This window comes from Fundulus heteroclitus, chromosome 7 (assembly GCF_011125445.2).
Source record: "Fundulus heteroclitus isolate FHET01 chromosome 7, MU-UCD_Fhet_4.1, whole genome shotgun sequence".
In the NCBI taxonomy this organism is placed as follows: Eukaryota; Metazoa; Chordata; class Actinopteri; order Cyprinodontiformes; family Fundulidae; genus Fundulus; species Fundulus heteroclitus.
Genome location: NC_046367.1, coordinates 32,244,701 through 32,267,568, shown reverse-complemented (window position 1 = coordinate 32,267,568; position 22,868 = coordinate 32,244,701). Strand labels below are relative to the sequence as shown.

Sequence of the window (22,868 nt, the reverse complement as noted above, 5' to 3'; positions counted from 1 at the left end):
TGCGCTGATCTTCTTAAGTCGGCAAATGGCAACATGAAAACAGCTTCTTGCTTAAACTTGCGCAAACAAGGCTGGACAAGGGCCCAAGTTTACCACCCACAGTGAAGAGCACGGTAGGAAACACTGTGAGAGAACTGCAGCAATGCAGCAAGCATCGCCTTTCCTGAACAGACATGGGTCAGCTCATTAGTCTTACAATCTTTTGAAGACGTTTCAGGGCAGTGCCCTCTCTGGTGGGGCATAAGGGTGCACGTCACTTTTTAAAGTTGCACACAAAGTTTTCCAATTTCTGCCTTCCTGCACCTTGCGTTCACCAAGACTCCGATAACACTGGAGGCGGTTGGAGTCCTAATTTAGGCATTTTTGAATAATAACTGTAGAAGTCAATGTGTGTAAAGTCTATACAAGATTGGAAACGATGTCCTTCGCCGGAAAAGGCAAATCGGTTGTGACCACTGCTGTCGCCATGCAGCAGGCCGTTTTTGTATTATCTTTTGTTTATATGATAGCTAAAGTAAGAATAAATCAGCTAACTGCAGCGTCTGTACATTTCCTATTTACCATTTCCTATTTACCCCTCCATAAGATACCAGTTTAAAAACACTCCAGTGGCTTTAAGCGGCGGCTTAGCCCCTTTTATAGCTTTTATAAGATACGCCTAATCAAGAAGCTGTTTGGTTCAGCTAAATTCAGCATGAATCAATTTGGCCATAGCCATAATCTAAAACACAAGATATATCTATATATATAAATATCTCGTGTTTTGCTTTTCAAATTGGGATTTGTTTTCTGTATATAAAATGAAAAAACAAACCATGAAGGGACTATCTTTTTTGTTGTTGTTGTTGTTATTTTTTTGTGCAGATGGTTATGAATAAAAAATTGTATCGAGGTTTTAGTTTGTATGAGTCAAACATCCCAGAGTGACCTGTGGCCTGTGAAATCAACTAACAGCACTGGGCAATGCATTTAATATTCAACAGAACTGGGACCCCGAGCAATCGGCAAACTGAATTTAAATGACAAAAAAATACAATAGCACAGAAAATAAACAACAATAAAATCATATCCCGATGTGAGATTTTTTATTTTTTTTTTAAATCGCTGTCTGCTTTGTGAGCTCTATATGAGAAGGTTGCACAACAGCAGCATTCGGTTGTGTGAACAGAGCCGGTGGGGTGGTTTTACTCCCGTCGTGCAGATGCAGATGTGTTCACGCTGTTATATGGTGGGAATGTACCTCATGTTTGGATTCCAAAAGTCCACGAAAACAATAATCTTTAAATTTTCTTGTGAAGGTTGGATAAAAAAAAAAAAAAAAGGTTGGGGTTTTTGGCGTTAAGGTTGTGTTAACAATAGGTTTCTGCGAGTTGTGGTTTTGGTTAGAGTCGGGCTACATTTTCAGAAGATTTAAGTTAATGAAATGTCCCCTGCAGTAGTGGAAACGTGACTGTGTGTATGTGTGTGCGCTGTGCGGTACTGTGTCATTGTGGCTCAACGTAATAAGTAGCAGCTGGTATTTATAGCCTTTCCAGCATACTTTGTCCATTTCCAAACAAACTAACTGACTTTTAACAATCATCTGCAGTCCAGAGATGATAGAGGGAAAATAAATGAGCGCATGACTAAGCCTCTCTGTCTTTTCTCTGTTGTTTTAATAACATCTCCCTCGTTCTCCACTGTCCCTCGCAACCATATCCTGTCAGTGAGCTGAAGACCTGTTTGAACAAGTGCTCATTTATGTGTATGAGTCTATTCTTCTCCGGCCAGATAACCTGATAATAATATAAACCAAATCCAAAACAGACTGACTGGAGGTTTACATGCCTGGAGAGTGCACTTGGTGTGAATGAAGCCTCAGGAGCAACAAAAGGAGAGGTGCGGAGAGATTTGGCGGCATCTAGTGTTAGGGCTGCAGAATGCGGCTGGATAAAAGCATTTTTTATTTTGGTTAAAGAAATAGTTTTTTAATGGTGGGTCTTAATCTGCTGGATAAATGTACTCAAATTTCAAGTTGGATATGTGCATATGTTTCAACGTTTGAATATGCTACTGCAACAAAGGATGGATTTATGTTCTTACTGTGTAGGGTTTTGTAATGCTTTATTGCAAATGTCTATGTTTAATTTAATATTAAAGACAGGAAACATTTCTCCGTTTTGGCTTTTCAACCCACAGTAGGGTCGCTTTAGAACTAAGTGAGATGCTACTGGTAAACCTCTGCTTCCTATAACTTTGCATGGCAGTTTAACCTTCTTTCTTCAAACTTTTTCAGCGTTGGGAATAGCCGTCTTCCTCTTACCATCTCTACACACACACAGCTCTGTCACAGATTTTTCTGAAACATTCATTTAGACAACCGAAAGTCTGCACTAAAAACAAAACAAACAAAGCAACAAAAAAAAAAAAACATCCTGTGGTTCAGACTTGATGAGTTTATTCTGCAAGAAGAGAGAGCATAACGGAGGAGGCAGGGTGAATCGAAGGGGGCCTGTCAGGAGCCGTGCCAGTGGGTTTCAACATCGAAACAAGCAGAGCATCACGGATTTTAAAGATAGCTGCTTTCTGCAAAACTCTAAGATTAACTAATTGCTACAAGAGGCTAAGAGTTACGCATGCTGTTGGGACATAACGCCACAAAGTCTGGATGATGCAGTGCCAAATGTAGGATCAACTTTGGGTGCGATTAGACACGAGTTTCCTGAGAACCAAAGCCTGACTGGGCAAGAGGAAAATGTAACATGGGAGTGAACATCGGAGCACAGGAGCAGGAGAAAGTTGATTACATGCGAGGCCAAGAGCTGCGCAAACAACTTACCAATATTAAGGACAGGAAGATGAACTTCTTCTGATCTCTGCTCTGTGACATTTTGTGTCTTCTCCCTGAAAGGCAAGAAAATAAAGAGAAAAGAAAAACGCATGAAATGACAGCAAATGCACATTCTTCTCACTGAGTTCTTATGAACCTTCCCTGCCTGCAGCCTCTTGTGCTTAAACTATTATTATCAATCAGTGAATCCCTGAAGTGAAACATTCCTGCCAACAGTAGTGCTGTCAGTGGGAATGTTGTGCATGTGTGTGGCCAAAAGCACTGAGCTGTTCTCTAGCATCACGTCAATGCCAATAAACAAGTAATCGCAGTAGAGCTGCCCATGGCATTTTTCTGAGTCATAACTATGAGCAAATATCACCGCTGGCCAAAAAGGGCTCATATGGATGCCAGTGATATCATTTGACAGAGGTTTAAAAATACCTGACTAGTCACTGTTATGTTATCTGGGTGATTTTGGTGAGAAATTATTTATTTTTAGACATTTATATTGTTTTAGAAAAAAAAAAAAAGATTGTTGGATTAAATGTTAAATTTCAGTCTGGCTTGTACATGTTGTGACAGATCTGTTTCTATACCAAAGGAGCAATAATTAGAATTATTTTCTCATAATCTACATGTTTGAAACAAAAAAAAAAAAGGTGGAAATGTAAATCTCATAGGCTGTAGTTTTAAAAACCACTCTTTTATACAAATATATGCATTCATAGAAATAGTATTTATGAGCACAATCTATGGTTTCAGTATTCAGAGACTGAATTTTGCCCTCGCCATCTTGAGAACATTTAAGAAAACTAAACCATTCCGGAGGCAAAAAAAATAAAAATAAATAAAGAATAAGCACAAGCAAAATAGTTGCTGACAATCTGTGAATACTAAACTAATTTAGCTAAACAAAGGTTAACTTTCATCCATAAAATTTAGTTCAAAAGACAGGAATGAGAAGGGGCAACAGGTGTAAAACACGTACATATGACATACCAGTGATGCAAGACACAGATTTTACTTCACTAAAAATAACTCTGTTGTAGAAAAACTAATGGCAAGCGAACAGTTATTATATGTCATCTGGAACTGGTAATGGTTTCTTCAAGCTCATATAAAAGCAGTTTCTTCTCCACAAGCAGCCACTCTACCCTGAATTTCATTAAATAAATACTTAGGTTTGGGTCACACAATATTAGGTAACCAGATTGCGATAATATTGCTTCCAAAATGTGCAGGGGCCTCTGCCATCAAGCACATGTCATTTGTGCCAGGAGTGAGCATTTACTGCAGCAAGACGCCGCCCAATCAGTTCAATATCTTATTGTATGCTTAAAACAGCTAACAAATGTTGGATTACAGATAGCAACAATATTAATTTGCACACTGGTATTTGGATGAAGATCTATCCTGAAACTCTTACTTAGAATCTGAAGTTTTGCTAAAATCTTATATTATATCAGTCTCTCTTTTAGTATGAGCCAGCCCACGCTGATTCTAATTAACTAACTCTTTGTTAGCCGTTTTGGTTCTGTTATCATGTATGAAGGGCGTAGGGGGAGCATGGATTACTTTTGTGCTCTTTTAACCAGGAGGATACTGCATTTGGAACTGTTTTTACTGTTTTCCATCAACCCATTTTAACCAATTGTTTTTAGTGAAATGTTTTTAGTGTATGCTGTTTTTTTGTTAATGGATTACTGCTATTTTTCTAAGGAATAATTGTATTTCTTTATCTATGAATAGTAATGGTTGAATGCAATTTGCATTAAAACCCTCTTTCCAAAGCAAATTTCTCCCAAAGAAAAATATTTTGACATTGACAATGCTACAGGAGTTAGTTAATGCAAGTAAGACTTTGGCTAGTTATAATCTCTTAACAATATCCACTTCAAAATAATCTGAACTATGAAAAGCAAGTTTATGCAAGCATAAAGTATATAATCTGCATGTTGTTACTGTGGATAAATCATTATTGTTCTAATACAGATATTTGTTGCTTCATCACTTTATATTACTCCAGAAATTATGGCTTGAAAACATATATCAATTAAATATATATATACAGTTGTGTTCGAAATAATAGCAGTGCCTTTAGAAAAATGAGTAAATGTCAAAATTCTTCAAAGAAATTGTACTTTAATGAACACAGATACATTGGGGACACAGTACATTCTATTCCAAAGCAAAACAATTGCGCAAAGTCATCAAAACTTAAATAATAATAATAATATTTCAAATAAAGTAAGAAATGGCATGTTCAAAAGAATAGCAGTGTTGCCATCTTTCCTTGGAAACTCAAAAATGTACTGTACAAACAAAGAAATTCTTGATAAGTGAACCTAGCTGAGTATCCTAAACTAATATTTTGTTGCAAAACCACGGTTTCTGATGACTGCTTCACATCTGTGGTGCATGGAGTCAACCAACTTCTGGCATCGTTCCACAGGTATTGCAGCCCAGGATAATTGCACTGTATTCCACAATTCCTCAGCGTTTCTTGGTTTTGCCTCATGCACTGCACTTTTTATGTCAGCCCACAAGTTTTCAATGGGATTAAGGTCCGGGGATTGTGCTGGCCACTCCATCAGTTGAATCTTGTTCATCTGGAACCATGCTTTTGCTCGCTTGCTGGTGTGTTTGGGGTCATTATCCTGTTGAAAGGTCCACCTCAAAGGCATTTCCTCCTCAGCATATGGCAGCATGACCTCTTCCAGGATCCTGATGTACTGGAACTGATCCATGATCCCTTGTATGCGGTGAATCGGACCAACACCATAGTATGAAAAACATCCCCATATCATGATGCTTGCACCACCATGCTTAATGGTCTTCAGTGAGTACTGTGGCTTGAATTCTGTGTTTGCAGGGCGTCTGACATACTGCCTGTGACCCTTAGACCCAAAAAGAACAATCTTGCTTTCATCTGTCCACAAGATATTATGCCATTTCTTTTCAGGCCAGTCAATGTGCTCTTTGGCAAATTGTAAACGCTTCTGCACATGTCTTTTTCTCAGCAGTGGGACTTTGCGGGGGCTTCTTGCTGGAAGGTTAACCTCAGTAAGACGTCTTCTGATTGTCACAGTACTCACTGTCAACTGAAGGTCTTGCTTGATCCTCTTGGATCCCATCATTGGCTGAGTCTTCGCCAGTTTGGCTATTCTTCTGTCCATTCGAGGGGTTGTCTTTCTTTTTCTTCCTCGTTTTTCAGTTTGTTGCTCCCATTTCAGGGCATTTGAGATAATTTTGGCTGAACAGCCAATGATTTTCTGCACCTCTTTGTATGTTTTCCCTTCTTTAATCAATTTTTTTATTAGGAAACGCTCATCTTCAGAACAGTGTTTTGAACGACCCATTTTCCTTGTTTTTTCAGGACAAATGCACAGCCAGCATGCCAGTTGTCTTGATCCTTAAATACGGATCACCTGTTAACACCCTTTTTTCCCAGAATACCGTCCCTAATTGATGCCCTCTCTAATTGAACTCACCACTGCTATTTTTTTGAACACACCCTTTTCAGTTAATCATTCAATTTCACAGAATCCACAGTATGCATGGCTGTCCTGTTGGGTTTGTTGGTTTTCTATACCTTTATTTTACCCCCCAGAAACTTATCTGGGGTATAGAGTTTGAAATGTTAATAACACCAGTGATTTTCTTGCTGCTGTTGAGGCACTGCTATTATTTCGAACACAACTGTATATATATATATATATATATATATATATATATATATATATATATGATCATATACCACTTGAAAATAATAGAAAATAGTTTGGGTATGTAAAGATATAATGAGACATTGAATTATGTGGGTTGTAGCAAATAAAACAATACTGAGCAACACATGTCGCCCCCTGGTGGCCATGACGTTCAGTACAACACAGGTTTAAAAGCCCAGTCGGGTTAGCCTAATTTTTACTTCAAAAAGTGATTTCCAGCTGTTTGTAAATTATCCTATTCCAGTTTTACCAATGCAGATTACAACTAAACGATGAAACACTGATTGTGCCAATCGAGGAATAGGAAACTACTACTTTTAATTTTTAAAAAGGTTCCAGCAAACTTTTTTTAGACATCAACTGAAGACTGTGGCATCTCATGTTTCACGACAGCCTTTTAAGTGTGAAATAATCTAGCCGGGGTCTTTTGCAGATTGTATGCACTCATCAAGCATCTACAAACACCAGCACCGGTTGATATTAATCAATCCAATCTCTTCCCGACCATCACAGAGAAGGTTCTTTATTGAGTTTAAAAATGCTGATACAATGGTTTAAAAGTGTTAATTGTTTTGTGGATCCTTAGCTCACATTAGTTCACATCAAAAGTTGGTCTCTAAATCCACCTGAAGTTGCATCAAACATGTCTATGTGTTTCTGGGTGTGTGCGTGTTTGAGAAACAGAAGAGAGGAAGTTGCAATTATTTCCAATCTAAGGTCAAAATCTGTCTGTCTGGCTCCAAACCTCGGATTTCACTCTTCCATGGCGGAAACTTCAGATCTTAACTGATGGCTAATGCTCCAACTCTAGTGGTTTGATCTGGCTTAATTGCAGCATCGTCAAGCACACACACACATATACACACAGACATGCTCGCACACACACACACTCATGCATGCACACATCGATGGACTGACTGTAAATGCAAACAATGTTCACTTCTGAGGGCAAAATAGGCTTAATTGCGCAAAACCCTGTGGTAAGACCACAACCGGTATGTACTGTGTGAGTGCGTGCCTGTGTATGTATTTTTGTGTCACTGAGGAGATAAAAGGCTTGATGATGCCTTTTTTTTCCCAAATCAGGAAATGAAGAGCTGCCAAATGGCTATGGACCCCCTCAAGGCTACTCATTATGGGGTTAAAGTGATGAACACACAAACCCGTGCACACACACACACACACACACACATAACACTTAACTGTGTTTGAAGACTCTGTATCTTCTGACAGTCTGCTTACCTCTTTCAACCCTGTCTCTCTAACCTCAGCTCTCTCTGTTGGGGCAGGTCTGAGATGAAAGTCAGCCTGAGCCTTTTTAGCCTCCCCAGGGGTATTAATCTTCTAACGATTGTATAATCTCCAATAAATAACCTTTCTGTTTTTAGCCGTGCCCTTAACAAGTGTGTGTGTGTGTGTGTGTGTGTCATCTGAGCGAGCGCGCTGCACAGTTCTCAGCATAGTAGTTTGTTTATTTTAGGATGCTGTTTTTACTTTACAACAAATGCTGAATCGAATCAGAGCCGTCTCTGGGACCTCGCTCTCTTCATTAGCTGTGGCCTCGTGTCTGCTTTTCATTTACTCGGGTTTAATTACAGCAGACTAAATCCAGAATGAAATGGTGCATAGCAAAGGGGTGACAATGTATTCTTTTAATCACAAAAATACAAAAGAAAAACTTGGCGACCACAAAAGTTTAAACAACAACAAAAAAGGCTAAGAAAGACCTAAAATCATCTTTGCTTACTGTATCAGTAATTCCTTAATGTGTTTCATTACATGAGTCTAGTTTTAGAGGTATTTTTAACCAACTGAAAATAAGATTTGCTGGGACAGTAAATATCCCAGAGCAGCAACCAAGCAGCAGAGGTTGGTATTACAAACAATAAGAAAGGCTAATTTGAATGCATAGATATGAATGCATGCAAAAGCTGAAATTCAGAGATTGAAAAGTGAAAATACTCTAGATTCCCCACATTATCATTCTTCGTTGCTCACTGCAAATCAGAAGCTCTAATTGCCTGACAAGATTTTTACGAGACTATCTTAAATATGTAAAGACTGAGCAATATTTGTTTCTGGTCTCATAACAACTGGTCCAAAAAAAGAGCACAAATTAGAATTTCAAATTTACATATCACTAATTTATTCCATGAAATATGGATGATTCTATATTATCTCCATTCCATCAAGATATTTTAGCTCACTACCACTACCAGTTCCTGTAATTTCTTCCAAAAATACCCCCATTTCGCTGTATTTACACAAAGATTGCAAACAGAAGGGTAAATCATAAACATATTTAGATTATCATTTCATTCTGTGATCTACACATGATCTCTATGCCTTGTTGGCAACTGCAAAATCCCACCGCAGAATAGAGGGCTGAAAGAACCCACCAAAATTATGGCCAGGATTCATCTCAGGAAGTAGTCAGAGACAACTATGAACTATAAGGGGTAATGTCAGATTTTGGAACAAATGTGACGTAATTTTATGACACCAAAGACAGATTCAGTAACTGGGAGTCTGTGAGATATTTCGAGGAGGATGTGCAACAACTGTGCTTGTATTTAAGTCACTCAATGCATTTAGACAACATGTCTGACATATCCTGCTCAGGTGAATACTGCGAGTCGTAAACTACATCCATGTAATACCAGCTGTATGCTGGTATTACAGAACCGGCATACGGCTGGTGTTACCTAACCCTAAGCCTAAACTCAAGACTCATTGAGCCAGGCAGTTTTTCTCTAATCTGTCACAGTCCAATAATGGTGGGCCATGCTTATTGGAGCCTCAGTTAATCTGATTGGACGTCAGTATCAACAAGTGCCTGTTTACTAGTATAAGACTAATATTAATCCCAATACATAAATGATATGTAAAATTAGTAATCTAGAAACCCTGATCAAGAATCCATCACTTACTTAACACTTTCCATTCAAACATCAACAACTATCTTTTTGCAGACATTTTTTTTCACTTTTTACTCTTCAGACACATTTTTTACAAATAATTATTATAGGTGTTGTTTGTTTGTTTGTTTCAGACAAGCAAGGTAGCTTTTCCGTGCGTTTCTCTCAGGCTTCCCACTTTAATTCACTTCATCAGTTCTTGTGGGAAATATATCCTCCGCGTCCCACTACCTATATATCATTAAGCATCGTTACAGATGAATTGTTTGGGTAATGGCTTTTCCTCATCATCACATAATTTTATAAAAGGGTATTTATAACAGAGTCCAATAATGATGGCTCAACTAGGCATTATCCCAATTAGTGGCCAGGGAAGGCATCTAAGAACTAAAACAGAGTGGATGATGAAAAATGTAGTTAGACAATGTATTGTGGTCTCATGAAAGCTACCTCAATTTCTGATGACAATCCTATTAGCAGAATACACAGTCGGATATCTGCATTTGGATTCTGGCACATCTGGAGCGCGAGCTCTGCTTTTCATCAACAATGTTTTATTGCTTTTCGTCTTATTTTTCCTTTCCAATTAGCTCAATTCTTGCTATCGCATATGACAATTAACATGGCCCCTAAATTTACCCAAACCTTTAACACTGAAAATACACATGACAAGGCTGGGCTAAAATGTCATAGAGCATGAAATTGAAAAAAGCTGTAAATACACAGAAGATTTTCTATTTAAATGAGGTTTTTAATTGCATTTAGTCACTGTATCCAGCTTACCCAACAAGGATGGCACTTTCAATTTGATCACTGGCCTTCTTGCCCCACCGGATCAACTCAAGTCTGCCGTAAACACAATCTTGCACACATACAAACATAATCCATTCCAGCCGTACGCTGGTCTTGAAGATAATCAGTGCACTGGTAAGGAGCTCAAACCCTAAAAAGGCAATTACTCTATCCCTTTACAGACCAGGGCTCAACCTGCCAAACCTGCACAAGATCTCAAACACATGTTATGCAGTTTGACAACGTTTAAGCCCTGCTTTTTTTTCTCCATGCATGCACAACACCAGCAAAAAGCAATACGTTTGAGCCAGTGACAAAAGATGAGATGTAACTATCACCACTCAACACGTCTAAGAAAACATATTCATATTATTCACAATTCAGTGTATGTTTATTTAACCAAATCCCACTTCATTCAAGTTAAACCTTGCACAATGTTGTAAGGGCATAAAGTATAAACTAGTCATGAAACATCATGGAGGTTAATTATCAGAATTTTCACCTGCAGGAGAATTTCAGTGAAGTGGGTTTGGGCATGAAAAGGAGAGAAGCCACAAACTTTATGGATTTCCCCTTTATCAGATAATCATAGTCTATCATCTAAACCGGCACCAGTTCCATGAAACAACACACCAGGAAAGGTAGAAAAAACATTTTGATTTGCGGAGGGGCTGGTGCCTGTCTCCAGCGATCATTTGGCGAGAGGTGGGGTACACCCTGGACAGGTCGTCCATAACAGTGCAACACGAAGACAAGCAGGAGAACCAGCCATTCACACACACGTTCTCACACTTAAAGCACATTTAGAGAGACAGATTAAACAGTCATGTTTTTGGATTGTGGGGGGGGACCAACCCTGACTTTTTAATCCAATATAACTCCTGCCTAATTAGCGGAAGTAGAAAAAAAAAGTTTTTTGCACTTCTGACGATTTGTATCTCAACCCATACTTTATAACCTCATTCAGTGAATATGTTGCAATAGCAATTTAAAGTAGAAGATCCAGAGAAATACATTGTTAGCTTATATTTATGTCCTGACTGGTTTTCGAACTTGGAACTGAAAACTGAAGCACAGCATTAGTTCTTTAGAGTAAGGGTTCTTTATATTTTCTTTCCTTGAGTACTTCCTGACAGACTGTCTGTACTCCATCAGACTTTATGGACTGGTGCCAGCGAAACCATCTCCTAATCAACACAGGAAAAACCAAAGCTCTGGAGGTGGATTTCCACCAAAGCAGACCCATCACACCGACATCAATGATCATTCAGATAACTCAAATTGAAGTAGTGGATACTAGGGCTGTGTGGTATATGCGATAGACTGTAGAAACGATATGAAGTTGGCCAAAGGTAGATAATTGCGCTCTACTGTCCTATTGTCTGTTACATCATCGCACCTGTCTAAACATGGTTGTAAGCACTGAGACAGCTGAGCTGGAGGAGTTGGTATAAAAAATGGTGCTACGTCAGCAGTTTGGACTTGGTTCAGGTTTAAAAGATCAGAGGTTGAAGAGAAAACAGTACTTTGCAAGATATGTCAAGTGACTGTGACAGCAAACAAAGGCAATAAAAGCAATTTGCTTTACCATTTGAAGACGAAGCACATACTTGAATATGCGGAGAGACACCTGCGTGGTTAAGCAACGTGGGAGGAACCAAAACATTTTCCCTTTTACCCAACAGCAGACCTCAACCTTTAATCTATACCATAATACATACCGTTACTGTGAAGGTATTTGATTTATACCGTGAAATGAATTTTAGGTCCTACTGAACATACTTACTGAACAGTAAACTGGACTGGATTCTACCTGCTAGGGAGACTGAGTTCTTTTAGAGTGATCCTAACAATGTTTTCTGACTCTATGGTGGCATCAGCCATCTTCTATAATATATTTGGTTGGAGCAGCAGCTTATCTACAGCTGAGAGGAAGTAGCTGGATAAGTTTGTCAGGAAGGACAACTCTGTTCTAGAATGCCCCCTGGATCCAGTGCAGGTTGTGTGAGACATAAGAACCCTGGCAAAACTAATGTCACCGTTAGACAGTGTCTCCCACCCCATGCATGGAGCTCCTTCAGTGACAGACTGCTGCATCCTAGATGCGCAAAGGAGCGTTATCACAGATCCTTCCTCCCAGCAGCTGTTAGACTTTAGAACATCACTGCTTCCAAAAAATTCAATAAATTATTTAGATTCCTGCTGCTGTTAGCAGCTGTTTACATTCTTTTAAATACTCTTTTAAGACGTTCCTAATGGACCAATTATCAACTGTTGGTGTCTAATAGCTCTGCATTGCAGTTTTTTTTTATTCTTTTAACAAATAAAATGCTTAATACAATTATTTCTTCTTTAAATCACTAAAGGCTACCATCGATGGTATTTGTACGATTTGACAGTCAAAAAGTTTCACTACCCTTTCCAGTTTAATACCATGTCATTACCTCCATAATGGTGATAATCTTCTCACCCTCCTCCTAAATACTAATTATGTTCCAAACATTATCCACTAAGGGTAAGAATTTAGCCAGTCCGATCTCATTCCAACTGCCCTAGCTGTCTTATTTCAACGTGAGCGCTATAAAGGAGGAATGTGCTGCAGGCTCTTTGTCTCTCTACTATGATTTGGAGGTAGTTAGATTGTAAATGCAGGGGTTGTGGGGTTGCAGGCCTGTCAGTTAAATTAAACCACTCGCTTTCACCTTTAGCTGATTCAAACTACAAGCATGCCTAGAAACGTATTTTAATAGAACTGGTTAATTGGGGGAAAAAAAAGATCTAAAGAGAGACGGGGCTGTATATCTTTCTGCAAAGTCCTTCTCTGTGTTTGAAAGGCCCACAGGAAGCCGAAACTCGCTGAAAAAGAGACCCACCATGGCTCACTTATGAAGAGCTTAATGAGCTGTAAATAAATATATTTGACTTGCTACAGAAAGTTTAATGTATAAATAAACCCACAGTTAATGTGATTGCCAACACTAGAGACAGACCCAAACCCCAGACAACAGCTGGCCCTCGTCTCCCTGCTAAATATCAATTTACTCCACAGCCTCCCGGCTACATCACAAAGGTTTATCAGAGCAAGCTGAACTCCGACTGGAATCAAACCATGCATTGATGAATCTTTAATTTGCACCAACAAATCAGGAACATTGATTCGAAAGTCCTTTTTTTTTTTTTTTTTTAAGTACCACTTCAGTTGATACTAAAACTTCCCAGTAACACCATAATGAAAAAATATGGGAGTACACACTTTTGCTGCGAGCGGTTTAGACATTAATGGCGGTGTGATATGTTGTATACCAAGTGTCATATCTTCAGTTTTGTCCTAATAAAAAGATATAATAAAATATTTACCAACTTTTGTGAAATACTATATAAAGTAGAGGTTTTCTACATTGCACTGCTTTATTAGCTCCGTATCACAGCTTTGCTTTCACATCTAATGGGTAAGTTCTAGGGAGTCTCTAAAGACAGTCCAAGTAATAATATTATTTATCATCTCACCATTTGGTTACATTGGCCCAGAACACAACAATGACGACTGAGAGATCAGATGCACACTTAGTTCTTTCACATCAATGTAGATATTTCTTTTCTTTTCTTTTATACTAAAGCAAAATACCACCTATAATAATTTCTGTGCCCTAAATGAAATATGTTTTTGCGTGAGCCTGTGTGTGATGTTTTTTCGTCTCCTTTCATCTTTTAATTGCTTTAATTACAGACTTACCGTCAGCTTTTCACTCAGTGTTCGGGGAAAAAAACAAACTCTTAAAGAGCATGAAAAGAGACAGCAAGTGCCTACGCAGACTGCCTCCCTTTCCGTCTCATATCACACACCTATGGCAGTTCCAGTCAGTCAGCGGGCCCTTTGATTCTCTGCCTGCCGGTGATCAGTCTTTCATCGTCTCTTCTCCTTGATCCCTTGTTCCCCTCTTTAGCTCAGCTGGGGCAGAACGTCTCTCTCCCCGTCTCTTCGTCTGTCTCTATTTGTTTTGCATTGACTGTAGGTGGGAAGCCTAATCTGCAACCTGGAATTCATCTGGATTCAGGATTCCCTCTCTATGGCTGACGCCTACCGAACCGCAACTGGAGAAATAATGCAGATCGTTCAGCCATACAAATTATGTTTGGGATAATATATCCTTTATGATGTTTCCTTAAACACACAAAGAATGTAACTTTCTTTAAGAAGGGTGTGCAAATTTAATCTGCTAGTGATTTGTATTGTTTGCTTGTTTGCTTGCACCGGCCAGATTCATTATTATACGCCACAGGTGTGCATTTTCACACCACCTGTGGCACACCTGAAGGTTTTCCTATTGCTTGTCATTGGGGGGTATAATTTAAGTTATTTAAGTGGTCATGATGGATGGATGTACATGCAAAGGAAGGAGGATCTTCAAAGCTGGGCTCTAAGATAACCCTTTAAAAAGGAAAGACTTAAGAGTTTAAGTTGAAAACCATTAGAAGCAGCTATTGCTTCTAATAGTGGCAACCTTCCACGAGGTGCTTGGCTGCAAAGATATGAAACTCAATATTCTGAAACCAAAGTCTACATCTGTCCACATCCCTCATCTGGGAGCAACAGTAACTGGATCCCTCAATTGGTTCCAACCCACTAACCATCTCATAACATAACTCATTTAACATTGTCTTAGGCACTGGACTTGTGTATCACTCCATTGTTGCAACCTCAGTCAGTTTTTTTTGTTTAAGCAGAAGCTGGAAGGAATGTTTTCACTATTATTTTAAAGCAAAGACATATCAATTACAGTGTTAACGTTTTAATATGTCTTTAGCATCTTATACCACGGATTAGCCAGATTTGTGTTGTTACTTTTACAGTGAACATCAGTCAAAAAACAACTACGATATTCTCAAAAAAGGTAGCCAACATTTCCAAATCTAACATGTTGCATCAGAAGCAGAGGTACATTTACTGCAATATTTTTTCAACAGATAGATCTTGTCCTCCATTTTTATTTAAAAAAAATCCATGTATACATGCTGGATTCAAACTGTCAAAACTGTCTCCAACGGTCCCTGCCTGCTTCAGTGCGACTTTCTTATATAGGTCTTGGAAAGTAAGGCATGGAGTGCAATGTAGTGCTTGTGCTTGTATATACAAGACCGTATAGACAGCAGTCAAAACACGGCGAAGAGTGACAAACACGGGACATTTCAATTTAGCTCATGTTACGGGATGTCCAAACCCAAATAAGCTAATTCACATTCAAAAACAAGTCCAAAAATCGCAATCGTTGCTCGAAACTTGCAAACCCTAAGTTGCTTGTAATAAGCGTACGGTGGCAACACTGCTCCTCCTTTTGAGTTACGCAATGCTGCACCTTGTAATGCTTTGTGTAGTTTTAAAGGCACTGGAAGCAAATGTGGCAAGAAAAAAAAAGAAGGAACCCATATCAACCTACCCTGCTGCAACCATGCAAAAAAAATGTAATAAATGAAATCTGAATGGGGATAAACATTGTAAATGTGATCCACATTACATTGCTTGTTTTTAAATTCACAGATTACTTAAAGGTATGGTGGACGATGGCTTCAAGTTCCGGGGGAATTATCTTATCTATTGGGTGTCCCACATGCCAATCAATGTGACACGCTCACACAGTGCCAATGTGCGCGCTCGTTCCTGGCAAGTTTCCTCTTGATGCGCAAGCACACTTTTAGCTTTTATGCATCCAATGAGCTTCGGTTTCAGCCGTTCATTGTAGCACGACTGCTCTCGCAGTACACTTTGAAAATAGCAGAATGTCACAAGAAGCAAACTGTCTAACAAATATATGAGAAGAAGAGGAAGGTCTCAGGAGAAGAAAATAAGACCAGAGCATATTTGGGAGATTATTTCATGCTATCCCCCTCAGGAGCGGAAGAGCAGGTAAAGTGACTTGGGCATTTCTTATCTACATTTCCGGAAAAATTGTCCACTATACCTTTAGTTAAGATTGAAGTTAAGTGCAAACAGCTAATTTTTATTTGATTTTGTTTTATTTGTTAACACAATATTTCAAGAGTGAGCCTTTTAGTAAGACTCTATAACTGGTGTTTAAATACACAGTATTCAACAATTGAATAGTCATAATTTCAAGTTCCCTGAAGACATTTAAAATTTTTCAACAAAAACCCAATGGCCCACCATAGCATCACCTGGCTTAACCAGTTTTCTGGGGAAACACTGTTCCTCATGACAATTTGAAAAAGAAAATAAAAAAAACTTCCTCATGGTGGGCTTTCATGGAAATCCCTTGGCAGATGCCATAAACTTTAAATATAAGATGGAGTCCAGTTTCCTTTTCAATACCTTTTGTATTTCCTCTGACTTTACACCCTGCTCATTCTGAAAATGGTTACCTGAGTCTTCTTCCCGCACTAAAAACTTCTCCACAGAAGGATGCGGAGGATATTGTCAACCCTATCTTGCTGTGCTTGGTGCTTTTACTGATCAGAAAATAACTGCTTTTTTGAGTTTCAACCCTGTGATGGCTTGTCAACACACACGTTATCTGTAAATCTTCAATAATCCAAATGACTCCTATGGCTATCATCTTTGTCATGCTCTAAGTGTGATGCATCCAATAATGGAAAGTAAAAAAACCTAAAAAAAAACAAATCCTGGGCTACAGTATCCATGTTTGGCACATATTATGGATGACATAATACATAAATATTCTCAACGTTTTGAATTGGACAGAAAATATCTAAAAAGAAAATACCCCAGGTTGTAATGTCAATCAAGCTCTACATCTACAGATTTACAAATCAGCCACCATGTGTAACTGTAGGCTCCCACTGATAGCTGCAGATCATCCATGTTATCGCAACAGAAATCAGTGAACGTCAAGAGGTTTTCAAGACAATGCACAGTGGCCATCAGCAGTAATTCAGTTTAGGAAGCGTGTGATTGGGCTTCACTTCTGATACCGGATTAGTCTGCACAGCTCTAATCCTTGCAGTCTCTGTTTATAGTTGAGAAATCTACATCGTGCTTTGATGAAATCATAAATAATAAATCAGAAAATAATGAAATACAGCTATCCCTCATGTTTCCCTAAGACTTTCCGGAACCCCCTGAGGGAAACCGACGAAGAATCCCTGCTCCGTCTGAGGCCGTCACTGACTGGAGACTGGGAACAATGAGCGTTTAGTCACGCAGCCAAGGCAACAACTTCCATCCGAGTGGATTATTGCCAGCTTCAGCAACAAATTACATTTATTTAAAATGTCATTTGATTTAAACAGTAAATGTTTATTTCCTTTTCTGTCACCGAAACAAAAGCATTTACAAATCAAATGGTGTCGATATGAGAGACAGTGTGAAGTAACTAATTGCGTAATGCCAAACCTGTGTGCTGCTAACCAAGTAGTTTTCATCGCACAACCAGGTTTCTAGTTGAGTGATGAAACCTGAGAAAGAAATTGACGATAAAACCAAATTAATGATGAAAAAAACGTGGTGTCAAGGCAAAACAAATAAGTCTCTCACTCTCTCTATGTAAAATCAAGTCTTACACAGCAACCCAGGTCAAAATTCTCACAATGTTGAATCATACCTGCGCGACCTGGCAAGCAGACTATCAGACATTTCTGACAATGATCAGAAAACAGAAACCTTTTATTTTCTTTTGAAACGTTCCGAATATCAGCCTACTTAAATGTGCCGCTCAAGCAAAATCAAAGTTTTATCCTCATAAAGTTGTCTGCTTCACATAATTCCCACCCTGGTCCTGCAGGTTATTGTCAGAGGCTCAGATTCAGAAAGCCAACGTTTCACGCACAACACACCGATCCCACCGCTGCACAGGACGAGGCTCGTCAGAACTTGCAATCGGATACAAATTATCGGCAACAACACATATATTAACAGCTTAAATGTAAAGAATAGAGAGTGGGTAAGTGCAGACAGATGAGACGTTAGGACAAAGAGGGACCTAATTTCCACACTGATGACTGTTTAGGCTGAAATGAAAGGGGCAACATTTTTGCAAAATGATATTGTTAAAATCTTTAAATTGCCAATTATCTGTTCTAATTACTGATTCTGATCTTCTAAGCGCATTACCAGTTGCATAAATTGAAAGCAATTCATTTTGAGGAAAAAACGTGTTTGTGTACATTCGCCAAAAGTAGTTAATATACCGTACCTCTATATTGTGAAAAGTGTTTGCTCTTCTGCCTCAACTCGCATATGAAATTAAGTGACATCCCGTTCTTAATGCACAGGGTTCAAAGTAACGTTGGTCCACCTGTTACAGCTATAAAAGCTTCAACTCTTCAGGGAAGGCTGTCCAGAAGGTTCTGTGGCGTGTTTATGGAGGTTTTTGACGATTCTTCCAGAAGTGCACCTGTAAAGTTTATTACTGATGTTGGATGAGAAGGTCTGGCTCTCAGTCTCCACTCTAATTCATCCCAGAAGTTTTCTATTGGGCTGTGGTTGGCTAGTCAATGTCATCCACACAAAATTCAGTCACCCATGTCTTTTGGAAGAGGAAGGGACCGTCTCCAAACTGTTCCCACAGAGTTGAGAGCATGGAATCGTCCAAAATCTCTTGGTATGACGAAACATTCAGAGTTCTTTTCACTGGAACTAAGGGGCCAAGCCCTGCTCCTCAAAAAAAAAAAACGCTACACCAGTTTCTGAGCTAATCTGAACGACGCAGGAAGTTTGGAGGTCTGTAGCAATTGAGTCTGCAGAAAGTTGATGATGTCTGCGCACTATGTGCCTCAGCATCTGCTGCCCCGGCACCCTCGCTTTATGTGTGGCTAAGTTCCTCTCATTTCCAAACGCTTCCGATTTGTGATAACACCACTGACAGTCGACTCTGGAATGTTTTGGGGCTAGAAAGTATGAGATAGATGACCTGCGGATTCGGACCGAGAACATTGTGGTAATGTGCCCTTTAAGAATTGCTTAATGCCAAAGAGAGTCCCAACAGATTTTACTTTCACATGTGGAGCGTTATGTGGGTACTGCTTTGGTCTGTTGTGCAGAAGAAAGACCTAAGCCAAAGAGCAAAGCTCTCAATTTACCAGTCCATCCATGTTCCAATCTATGGTCATGAGGTATGGATCATGATTAAAAGAACAAGATCCCAGATCCAAGTGGCTGAAATGAGATTCTTCAAACTAGAGCTGCTTCTTCTCCGCATTGAAATGAGTCAATTGAGGTGGTTTTAGCATCTGATCAAGACGCCCGAGGAATAACTCAGAACTTGATGGATCAACTATATATCCTGTCTGGCCTGGGAGTGCCTTTAGAACCTGTAGAATGAGCTGGAGGATGTCGCTGAGGAGAGGATGCCTGGGTTTCCCTCCTGAACCTTTTGCCCTCGTGACCCAATCCCGTATAAGCAGAAAGTTATGCATGTATGTATGTATGTATGTATAAATGTATGTATGTATGTATGGATAGATAATAATTTTGAATATTTGGATGGGTGAACAAATACTTTTGGCAATATATGTCTGTGCAAGTTCTCAGTTATCCAGGTCATTGTAAGGGCAAACTAAATTAAATTGGAGGTATCCAGACTTTCACTCAGTTCTTTCTGAAAACGTTTTGACACCTATCTAGGAGTCTTTGTCAATTCTGGTGGCTTGCACTTGAGCTGTATGAGCTTCAGCTATATTTGGCAACATAGTGTGTGTCAACTCAGAAGAAGGCCGCAGACTTTTACTTTTTCCTTTGTAATTTAACAATAAATCTCCAAAAAAAATAAATAAAGCAAATTGTTTATGTAAACGTAGTGATCCTTTTTCACTTTGCAAACAAAAACTTCAAAAGTATTTTATCAGGATTTAATGTCATAAACTAAGTGCATCATTGTATACTAGAACAAATGATACGTGATTTTCAAGTTTATTTTTCAGACAATATCTGTAAATAGAGTACTGTGCATTTGTGGTCAACACTTCTTACTGTTATAGGCCTAAATAAATAAATAAATTCCACCAACTGTTGTCAGCAGTCACTTAAAAAAGTAAATAGAATGCATCAGTCACTATGAATGCATCTGTCCTATGACGGCTTTAGAGGTTTCTTGGCGCACAGTAATGAACAACTGGCATCACGAAGACCAAGGAAAAAACAACAGACAGGTCAAGAATAACATTGAGAAGAAGTTTAAAACAGTGTTGGGTGATAAAGCATTATCTCAAGAATCAGTGACCATCAGTACAAGAAAATAGCCATACCTGAAACTAAAGCTAAATAGTTTAATATATATGCCACGTGAAAGAATGTTGTCAGGTAACAACAGAGTGATGTGCAGAGTTAATTATTCTCTAAACATGTTTTTTTTTTTTTGTAAGTTGGCAAAAAATTTGTAAATTAGTTATCTGTCATGTTATTAAGATGCTTCTCATTACCAGGACAAAGAAGGTGGTCCGAGTTGATGGTAAAAAGGGAGCTAAATACATGGCAACATCTTCAGTGGCGCCACTAAGTGGCAGCCAGGGAGGCAATGGCAACAACACTGCCTTCCTCCTTTATTTATTCAAAGATTGTTATTATTAACAACATCATTAAACAGTGGTGGAGGCTTTAAGTTTGAGATTGTAATGCAATAAAACAACGGGACAGTTTAAAATGTATACTTTTACAAGCCACTGTAACTAATCCTAAGCGTTAATAATAACATATCAGAATCAAAGTAAGCGCCACCAGACGATCCCCTGCAGGCACCAGCTCCAACCAAAACATGTAAGAGGAAATATATTCTCCCACCTAGCTAAATAACCTCCATCAGTAAACTTTGTGCGTAAAGCTGAAACTTCCTTAAGATGTGTCAAGCTTTATAAAATATTTAACCCCAGCAGGCCTCCAGAGCACCATTGTGGGTTTTATTTTTTATTTTATTTTTTGCTTTTTTTCCGTTGGGTAAATGGACAAGCTGAGTTGGATTAAAATCAGCTGTGATCCAACATAAATCTCAACATCCACTTTCACAAGAAAATAAAACACACAAGAGCCCCCGCCCCCCCCCCCCTCTCTCTCTCTCTTCTTCCTATGAAATCACTCCAAAACAAATAGAGCCATTGTGTGAATTCCAACACCGAGCAGCGTTTAGTGACAGAGGGGCGAGTAAGTAAACACATTATCAGTTTACTTCAGCCTAGTATTGGATGATCCTAACTACAGCCACCGGCTTTGTCAGCTGTCCTGCCTTCATCCCTTTAATCCCCAGAAACCATATTAACGTCTTTTGAAGATGAATTGTACTCCCTCCTGTTTTTTCTTTTTCTTTCCCTCCTCTGTCTTCTTTTGACTTTCTACTTGTGTACTTGAAAGATCACTGTGGCAGAAGTGAAGAGGTGCACTGGTGGTGGTGGTGGGGGGGGGTGGCTGCAGGGGAGTCAGTGAGACAGTGAGGATAGAGACGGATTGATTTCCTCCACCAGGAGCTCCAGTTCAAAGCCGAGCAAGCGAGCAGACTTCAGAAGTGCAGCAGGACCTGACATGTCCCCCAGCCGGCTTGAGCTGCCTGTCTGCGGGCAGGACTTCCCCCGGGGGGCCCGGGACAGTCAGGCGGCACCAAGAAAACAATTATGCAGACAGAGCAGAAAGCTGTACAACACTCACAAATGCACAACTTTTTAAAAAAGGACTCACTCATACAAAAATGTGTATATAAATATAATTAAAATCACGTTCTAACGAACCAAAAAACAAAGCTCCACACGTCCGGATCTTAAATCACAACCCTGCCACAAAGTCAATGATGCCTGTAAACTATAGAACTGGGGATGTGAACGTCGTTCTACCTCCTTGGGCTAAAACTTTTGTACCAACACGCACTCTTCACATATTTTAGAAGGCTTTAGGATGCTTGCTTCACACTCCTGGAATATTCTTTAGAGATGGCATGCAAAATAAAAGCAGGGAAACGAATCCTCGCATTGACTTTATAAAGGAAGGCCCTGCAATTCTATTTCACATTTCTAAACACAGAACCTGGCCTTTAAGTTTTTTTTTTTAGGTAGTTGCTGTTTTGATGACTTTTTTTCTTAACTTGTAGTATCAACGAGTATCTGAACGAGTCCTATCCCTGTGCCATTTGGTTTCTATGAGGTCACGTTACAGTGTTACAGTAAAAGCACATGCTTATTTGGCATAAAAAAAAGTGTGTCTCAGGAATTTCCCCCCGAAGTCTTGCAGCAATCTGTCCGTGCATTCCCAAAAACGAGGAGCTCTTACCTGGAGCTTCGTGGCTTTTCGGGGGACGCACCGGCGTGGTTTCTCCTGCCGCTCCGCGCAATCAGCGAACTTTGGTGATCGGCGTTCAATCTCCTGCGTGGCTTTGGGTGAGCATCGCCCACGGACTGGCTGTGTTCAGGAGAGTTAAACTCCGTGGCGCTATAATGCCGCCCCAACCTCCACTTTGGTGCATGACGGCGTGTCTTCAGGCTCCTCCTTGGTGAGAGAGAAAAAAAAAAACAGAGTTTGTGATTTGTTTTCTCCGCCCTGAAAGAGAAACCGATTAACGTGTGCCAGGTAGACTGTCAATTAACACGCTGCAGGTTACGACTCGACTCTGCCATCTAGCGTTTGCATGAAGGAACTAGTTTTTTTTTTTTTCTAGTGGAATGAAATCCAAG

At 39.4% G+C, this 22,868-nt stretch overlaps 1 protein-coding gene across 2 annotated transcripts in view; it reads right to left on the bottom strand.

Moving 5' to 3' along the window:
• The window catches only part of edar (ectodysplasin A receptor), a 71,797-nt gene extending 49,136 nt beyond the window's left edge, over nucleotides 1-22,661 (bottom strand). Inside the window, exons 1-2 of one of the 2 annotated variants that reach the window (XM_036139508.1) lie at nucleotides 22,468-22,661; nucleotides 2,819-2,883 (exon numbers count right to left, since the gene is read on the bottom strand). In XM_036139508.1, coding sequence (XP_035995401.1) covers nucleotides 2,819-2,869 — 51 coding nt within the window. In that variant the 5' untranslated portion in view covers nucleotides 2,870-2,883; nucleotides 22,468-22,661. The remainder of the gene's footprint in view (nucleotides 1-2,818; nucleotides 2,884-22,467) is intronic. The other variant, XM_036139507.1, reaches the window with a different exon arrangement.
• Between the last annotated feature and the right edge of the window lie 207 nt (nucleotides 22,662-22,868).